The 8,668-nt window shown below is 33.9% G+C and overlaps 1 protein-coding gene across 9 annotated transcripts; it reads left to right on the top strand.

Moving 5' to 3' along the window:
• Window positions 1–1,203: 1,203 nt before the first annotated feature.
• Window positions 1,204–8,508, top strand: hnrnpdl (heterogeneous nuclear ribonucleoprotein D-like). 9 transcript variants are annotated; one of them, NR_137312.1, is made up of 9 exons: window positions 1,204–1,429; window positions 2,997–3,165; window positions 3,254–3,415; window positions 3,549–3,680; window positions 5,158–5,263; window positions 5,346–5,507; window positions 6,941–7,029; window positions 7,383–7,486; window positions 8,210–8,508. NR_137312.1 is itself a non-coding variant. In NM_001328494.1 (8 exons), exons 1-7 carry the CDS (start codon window positions 1,341–1,343, stop codon window positions 7,009–7,011), a joined length of 891 nt encoding a protein of 296 aa, NP_001315423.1. In that variant the 5' UTR covers window positions 1,204–1,340; the 3' UTR covers window positions 7,012–7,029; window positions 8,210–8,508. The 9 variants fall into 9 exon arrangements, 5 of the variants coding, with proteins under 5 accessions (NP_001315423.1, XP_073769815.1, XP_073769816.1 ...); XR_012385865.1 differs by having other exon boundaries at window positions 1,207–1,429; window positions 5,346–5,504; NM_001328494.1 differs by lacking the exon at window positions 7,383–7,486.
• Window positions 8,509–8,668: the final 160 nt, after the last annotated feature.

Raw genomic sequence — 8,668 nt, 5'->3', positions numbered from 1 at the left:
GCAGAAAAGTCTCCACCCTCTGTCATCATGTCAGCATAGATTTTAGGTAATTATGCGTTTTATTTGCAATACATTTGATTTTTAATCGTGAATATATGCATGTAAATTTTATATTTATATTTAACATAGTGGACTACAACTCAATAATTAACAGAAATTGATAATAATAATAATAATGATAATGATAATAATAATAGATTTTAGAAAACAATACACAATTACCATTTTAGCATCTATCTGCTGTTTCCAGTTATTAAATCTATCTGTTGTTTAGAATTACGACGTGTAGCCCGTATTAGATTTTATTTTTGTTTTCCATCTGGCAACCCTGCTGCTGGGATGGGTGAGGAAGTAAATAAGCTAAAAATAACTGTAAAATTGTTTACCTATCGCATAAAGTTTATTCATTTGTGTATTCTGAATATCAAAATTGTTTTGAAAAAACACAGTAGCACCTGCATAGTGTTCGGGCAGACGTTATTTTGTGTAATTTGCACAATTTTTAATTTTATCAATGTCTAATTGTACGTACAAGATATTTTAATATAAATAAAATAATTTATATTTGTAGCTATTATAAAACAAAATCTTCTGGAAGTGCATTAAAGTGGATTTAAAATCTTATTATGATTATTACACATTATAATACATCATTATACATATTTGTAAGCATTTGTATTAGTATTGTGGATGCCTGTGGTTTATCTTTTAAAAAATATATGTATTTATGTCGCTCCTTTAATATATTTATAATTTTCATGCTATTGTTATTTATGTTTTTTTTTTTGTACAAATATATACCTATGCTGTGTTTGCATAAAATATTAAATAAACTATACGGGTCTTGTTCATATGAGTACATTTTCATAGTTTCATTATGAATTATTTTCCTGTTTTGTTTCCAACTTTCATTTTTGCGTCGTCTATGGGGCAGGGCGACCAAACCAAGCCAGTTTGAACTACAAATCAGTGTATTTAATGCAATAGTTTAAAATAATATTGTAAGAAATGACATTTTTCACTATCAAACTAGAGCAAAGGAGGATGTGACAAGGAACACGATAATTTTATAAACTGTCTAATGTTGTCACTAGGTAATATAATTGAATGAAACGTAAATAAACACAAAAGTAAATAAACAAATAAATGTATTTGCATAAGCTCCGCCCACTGCCTCTCTTTCTCGTGCAGACGGATTTCGTCACTGATCTCCGTCCGTCCGCCATTTTAATCAACGCGGCACTTTATTCGTGTTGAAGTGTTTGACCTTTTAAAACCGGCGTAATATAATCTATAATATATATCTCGCGGAGGATCAAAATAACTACACATACTTCAAAATGCAGGCCGAAGAGCAAGGTGACTTTAGCACCGATGAGTTTCCCGAAGGCTCCAAAATAAACGCGAGTAAAAACCAGGAGGATGACGGGTGAGTCCCGGAGAGCGGCCTGCCTGCGACACCCCGCTAAGAGACACTAGTGCAGGCAGACGCCGGTCTGCTTCATCTTTAAACGACTAATTCAAATGGAATACGTTTTTAAAATGTCTACGTTATTAATATGCACAACATAAAGCTTAAAGACGCCTAGAATCTTGTTGTTCATTACGTACCCGTTTGCAGATTAGCATCTAACTTAATGGCTTGGCGTCCAGTTTGTGCGTAATATTATTAACGTTTATAACGCTTTCAAAATTGCTATAACATATAACATACGCATCGGAAGAATAGTTATGTCATAAAACATGCATTTATTTTGAAATGAATGTAATATAAGTTATTTAATACCTTTGGAAATTTGTGGGAGGGAAAAGGGTAACGTTTAACGTTACTGTGTTTTTATCATGCTAATTATTAATTTAAATTTTCAAATTCATCATTAATACCTACTAAATTGTACTTCTTTGGGATATCAGATTACGTACGAATCGTAATTAAGCTATAAATTCACGATTTACTCGAATATTATACATTTATGAAATATAATAACATTTATTCTGAGAATTACTAATACTAAACGCAATGGAATTTAATCAAATAGCTGTGACTGAGTTTATAATTGAAGGGCCAGACAGAATCTGCAGGCCTTTTTGCTATTTCTTGAGATAATTTGTAAAAAAAAAATTTGCAGATTTAATATGCATAATGGTTTTGGTAGTATCATAACTAAAAAAAACTTAATATATTAAATTAAAAGTAGTACCTTTTTAACTTTTATTTAATGTTTACAATGCAAATCCAATCAGATCCACTTATTTGGTAAACAAAGCAAGCCTCTTGTTTAATATATCTACTAAAAGACTAAAATATATTATTTCATAAACTGTATTGTAAATAAATCAATTGCACCTTTTTAAATTAGTTAATAATATCTCTGAAATTCATTTATTATCCCTGAATTTAATTTAAAAACGGAATATATATAAATTTACACGTTTATACAAGTAAATAAATATACTTAATGATGGGCTTAAAAAATGAACGCGCAGATTTCGTGTGGGCCTACTCATAATTCTTCGAAAGTCCAAACTCGCATATTGATTTCATTCTAAACAACAAAACGATTCCATTCTGAGGTCCTTTCAAACACTATATCACATTTTACTTGCATTTAATATTTATTTTAATGAATAATAATAATATTATAAAACATTTTACACACTGTGATACTTGCATAACAATTACCAACATGGCTTTAGCGTTTTTTTAATGTATGAAAAGGGTAAATATATATTTTACAAAACTTTTAGTAACTAATATAACTGCATAGATTATTTTATGAAGTAATTCTAAATAATTGTACTTTGGGAAGCCTAAAACATCTGTCAGATTTAGTTCTTCTAGTAAATATATACATATTTTTTAATTCAAAGGTTTATAATTTGTATTTAAGTGAAAGTACTGAGCTTAAAAATAAAACCGGTTTATTATGTTACAGTAGATGGTAATGCATTGTTAATTCAGTGACGTGATTTGAATCTTGTTTGTTTTGGTGTAGGAAAATGTTCATTGGTGGACTCAGTTGGGACACCAGCAAGAAAGACCTCACTGATTACCTGTCCAGGTTTGGAGAGGTCCTCGACTGCACCATCAAAACAGACCCATTGACCGGCCGCTCCAGGGGCTTTGGATTCGTGCTCTTCAAAGATGCTGAGAGCGTGGACCGGGTATGCGAGCCCTTGTCAGTCATTGTGTATGATGCAAATATATGAACAAAAGTTTGCTCATAGCTGTTTCTTGATGGGTTGTTTTTAGGTGTTGGAGTTGACGGAGCACAAGCTGGATGGTAAATTAATTGATCCCAAGAGAGCCAAAGCCATCAAGGGCAAGGAACCCCCTAAGAAGGTTTTCGTTGGTGGTCTCAGTCCAGACATTACTGAGGAACAGCTCCGGGAATACTTCGGAGTTTATGGGGAAGTGAGTGACTTGAATTCAAATCTGTACGAGAGCTAATATTTCACATAAAAAAGGAAAGGAATGTATATTTTTTGGAAGTAGGGCCCACAAACTGGTACTTTTAATCCAATCTGTATTTTTTTTCTCTCAAAAGATTGAAAGCATCGAGCTTCCCACAGACACCAAGACGAATGAGCGACGGGGATTCTGCTTTGTGACATTCGCTTTAGAAGAGCCTGTTCAGAAACTGCTGGAGAACAGATACCATCAAATCGGATCAGGGAAGGTATGTTGATGACAAAAATATGATGCATCAAATCAGTTTAGTAAATAAAACAGGGCTCAACAATAAGGACTGCCCGGTGGCCCGGGGCCAGCGTGCGAGGCGCTCTGGACAGTAGACAGAATTGTTACTGGCCCGATTCGTAGTGCCTTGTCACAAAAGTTCAATTCGTCTGCGACTATTTGTCAATTGCATATGAATACAGTCTTAGAATCGAGAAACAGTTTGTGCTTGTAAGCCTTTAAATGCTGCCTTCTCAGTGATGTCGTAAACACCATGTTGCTTTTCGGTTCCTTTTATCTGATTGGATGTTGTGAGCATGTCGTTTTTTTTGTAACCTGGTAAAAACCAGTACAGCGAAATGAATTTATGAGGCTAAAAGAATGTCTTGGAAGCAGACATTTACGTGGGTACAATGCGAAGATATGCTCATTATACATTTTTAAACATTTTAAATTATGAAAATTCTAGATTCAAAACACATTTTTGACACAATATTAAAAACGTGGCTAAGAAATATCTATTAACTTAACTTTTTTTTGTTGGGGCCAGTGAAAATATTCGCAGGGCAAGTAAAAATCTGAACCGCTGTCCCAATCGGGCCAGTAGAAAAAATCCTTAGCGTTGAACTCTGTAAAATAAAAAAAAAAGTAAAAATTTAGTAAAGTAAGAGTTCATATAGTTATTTTTACAATGTTGCTGTATGATGATGGTAGCGGTCACCGCTATTATCCGATATTAGATATTAGAGAACGCATTTATTCAGGAAATATTTTAAGGAAATAAGGCTTCATCTTCTGGAGGATTTTTAGAATATTTATTATTAATCAAACAAAAAAAATTGTACATGACTCTTCCTGGTGTTGTTGCTGTTTTTTTTTTTTTTTTTGTACAATGAATGTTTGTTTAGAAACTGATGTGATTGTATGTTATCCATTGTATATTTAGTATAGGTTTTGCCATGACAATAGCCAATGCTGCTGATAAGGCATTAACAAACAGATAAATACATACATAAATACATAAATAAATAAATAAATAAAATGTGCTTCTCCCAGATAAACAGCCACTTTCATATATTTAGGATAAGTTGGATACGTAACGTGTTGTAGATCCAGCAGCTCTAATCTCTCCACTGCATCGCACATCATGCAAAATAGATCAAAGAATATGATCATTAACAAGCAGTTTAAATAATGAAATGCATGGTCTTGCACATCTTTGAGAATCGTATTATCAGAGGCTTCACAATAGAATTATGACGTTTGTTAATATTTGCATAAAATGGGGGGGAAAGGCACACTTTGTGGTGTCACATGATAAAGCATCATGAAACTTGTGGTATAATTAATAGGACATTAAAAAAACTCATAATGGTTAGTTTAAGTATTTAAAACTTGTGTATGAAAGGGTGAATGAATAAATGGCTTTTAACCCGTTATTGTTGATGTGAATATCTTGTTCTTATGTTTGTTCACAGTGTGAAATTAAAGTAGCCCAGCCTAAAGAAGTCTACAGACAGCAGCAGAACAGAGACCGGGGCTTCGGAGGAGGACGAGGAGGCTTCAGGGGCCGTGGTGGAAGAGGTAAACGCTTCGAGAAATGACAAGAGCTGCTGCTGCTTCCACAAGTTCTTGAACTAAACCAACAAACTGTTTTTCTGAACAGGACAAGGCTTTAATCAAGGGTACAACAACTACTACGGCCAGAACTATGGCGGAGGCTACGGCAACGGATACAACCAGGGCTACAACGGCTATTCTGGCTATGACTATTCAGGATACAACTATCAGAATTATGGCTATGGACAAGGCTATGATGATTACAGTGGTAATACAACACGTGTTTTCTCCTAAGTGTTGAATAAAATAAGAAGTGCAATGAATCGGCAGTATTTTTTCAGGCAGTCCGTGTGGCTTGAGTTAATCGTTAGTGCCAAAAACCCATTTGGTGGGAGTTTATGTAATTTTTCAACTAAAAACTATATTGCAGGGATTTTGTACAGGGATTATTTTACACTTAGTTCAGGTATAACATTGTCAATTTATAAACATTTAAAAACATAATATAGTGTTTTTTTTTTTATTTAATTTATTTATTTAAATAAAAATGTCAAAATGGGTAGATTGGAAAATATTTAGTACATTTATTTAAATGGAGTTTATTTTATAAACATTTATATTAACATTAAACATTATATTATACATTAAAATATGAAATTTCCAGGGCTTTCAGCCTTTTCTTTTCACAAAAAATATAAGAATATGTAGAATAATACATAAGTTTGCTCTCTAAATGAAACACTTTATCAGATGGTTGGACATTTTGTGATGTTTAGCTAGCTTTGTCAGTTTGTAGCTCCGCATTTAATTGACACTGCCAAAAAAATACTATTTTTATCTGGAGACTTTACATGAAATATTTTTAAAATGTGAATCCTTTTGAAATTGTCCAATTTTTATCAGAAGTAAACCTTAAACTGTTTTAGATTTTTATATTCTCGTTATTATTTATGTATTTCATCTTGTGTATTATTTATTGCTGTTGATGACTTTTAATTGTTAGAATATTTCTATAATTATAGAAAATTATACTTATAAAATGTGGTAAACTTGATCTGTTTTTTGCCATGACATGGCCAGAAAAGCTGATATAGCAAACTCAACATTCTTCCTCATTCACTGACAAAAAAAACTAATTAAGCGGCATTAAAATGAATACATATTTAAAACATGATTTATAATATTACATTAAATGGTCATTGTTTGAAATAAAGCAGTTTTACAATATTATAATATAGTTTATTATATATATTTTTTAAATAAAAATATTTTTGAAAGCATTTTAATTCACTTTGTGTGCTGAATAGTGATTCTTTTAACATTTACCTTTAGCAAATTTAGTTTTTACTAAGTAGTTGTCCCAACATATATTTATGTATACGGTTATGTGTAGTTTTTAATGCACATTGACTGTCATTTACATCAGTGTTTCTCAACCACATTCCAGGAGGACCACCAACACTGCATGGATGTCTCCTTTCTCCGTCACACCCATTAGATGGGTTTCAGTCTCTGCTAATGAGCTGATGATCTAAATCTGGTGGGTTTAGTTGAGGAGACATGAAAAATATGCTGAGCTGGTGGTCCTCCAGGAACATGGTTGAGACACTGATTTACATAATATTGTGTTTTTAGTTTTTTTCACATACATGTTGCATTTCTGCTACACCGGGCCTCATCACTGTATATATTAAATTATAGGTCAACAGAGCAGCTATGGCAAGGCCTCACGGGACAGCGGAAACCATCAGAACAGCTACCAGCCGTATTGATGAAGTGGCGAAACAATGGTAAGATTGCCTACTTGCTGCGCTCTGAGCTCGACCTCAATATTAAAGATCAATAGACAATAAACTAACAGCCTAAGGAGTAGAGTACATGTCTATAGATCTTTAATTGCACCTGTTTGTGTAGCCATTTTGCTTTTTTTAGCGTGCCAGAAAAGCGTAAGCGTTTTTCTGTAGGTTTTTTCCATTTTCTCCTCCTGCTTTAACAGGTGATCATAAAGGAATAACATAGAAAAAGTTGATAGCAATGCTAACAGGTAATGTACGGCTAAAAGGGTACAGAGTAAAAGGCGCCTCTCCTTATTTTTCCTTTCTTTCCCTAATTCTGATTATTGTACCTTGTTTGTACCTGCCAGCGGGGACTTCATTGCAGGCCGTGTGTCACCTGACCACGTCATTCTCTGGGCGTCGCACATAGCGGGCAGAGAGCACGGCATGCACGAGAAAGCGCTGTCCTGTGGTATGGTCTCTTCCAACTTCCTGTACCAGCGTAAAACAAACAAACAAAGGAGATTTTCCCCCATTTCATTAAGTTGTTGGTTTTCGTTAACAGTTCCAAATGTTTTTTTCCAGGACTTTGTTAATGTAACCTAAAAGTGATTGATAACTGCTTTGTTGTATGCTCTTTTTTTCAATTGTAGTGCTCTTGTATTTCAGTTGTGGAGCTTCAGTGATTGATTTATTAATTTATTTCTTTGTAATGTTTGGTTTTTGGTTACCTCCCCATGTAAATAATTGCATAAACTCTCTCATAATGCTTGCTTTTTCTTTAGAGGCCATAGAGAACTTCAAATGGGTACACCTCAGTGCTTTTTTCTTAAGCATAGCCTTTAAAGATCATATGTAAAGTGAGTTTTACGAAGCCATTAAAAGCTGAGAAATCTGATTTAAAACAGTTCAAGGATTGGCTAAAGTTTTTAATAACCATACCGTTTACACAGGATAAAGGCTAACCTGTTTGGGCTCGCTCCTCGATTGGTCCACAAACCGCTTGGAGCTGAGGCTTTTGCTGGCTTATGAGCTGTTCTGTCAGTCGGAGACGTTTAACATATGATCTTTAATCCTTAATGATGGTTTTCCTAGTTTAAAATCGACAGCTCAAGAAGTTAAACACTGAAACATGGACGTGCTTTGCTCGAGGTGTGGAAACCGGGTGATTCATCTCTGCTCTCTTCTCTTGTAGGTGGGCAGGTTGACTTCGACATTGCTCCTCGGAGGCAGCTTGTGTGGAATCCTGTCCTTAAACAACTATTAAAAACGTTATTCGGTCCTCTGGGGACAAATCCAGTGTCTAACCTTGTAAATAGCGAGGTGTTTCGTTTCCCAAGTTTGTCTTATTCTGTGCTTTGTTCAGATTGAACCTGTAGGTTTTGTGCTGATGTGTTCTTAAGTCTTGATTAGGAAAAGTGTCCTTTATTTTGTATTTTTAGTTCTTTTCCTGACGTTTTTGGATAAAGGGATTAAAAATTCTGAGAAAACCAATGTTTCTTTGTCGTGTGATTATTTTATACAACATTTATGACTAAGTTTTTTTAAAATATGTAATGTACATATAATAATTCAATATTATGCATTTAAAAGGTTTGAGATAAACAAACTAGATTTCCAGCCCTACAGCCAATGAGCGTGAAGCGACGTTGAC

This window comes from Danio rerio, chromosome 10 (genome assembly GCF_049306965.1).
Source record: "Danio rerio strain Tuebingen ecotype United States chromosome 10, GRCz12tu, whole genome shotgun sequence".
Classification (NCBI taxonomy): domain Eukaryota; kingdom Metazoa; phylum Chordata; class Actinopteri; order Cypriniformes; family Danionidae; genus Danio; species Danio rerio.
This window is presented reverse-complemented; position numbering and strand designations above follow the sequence as displayed.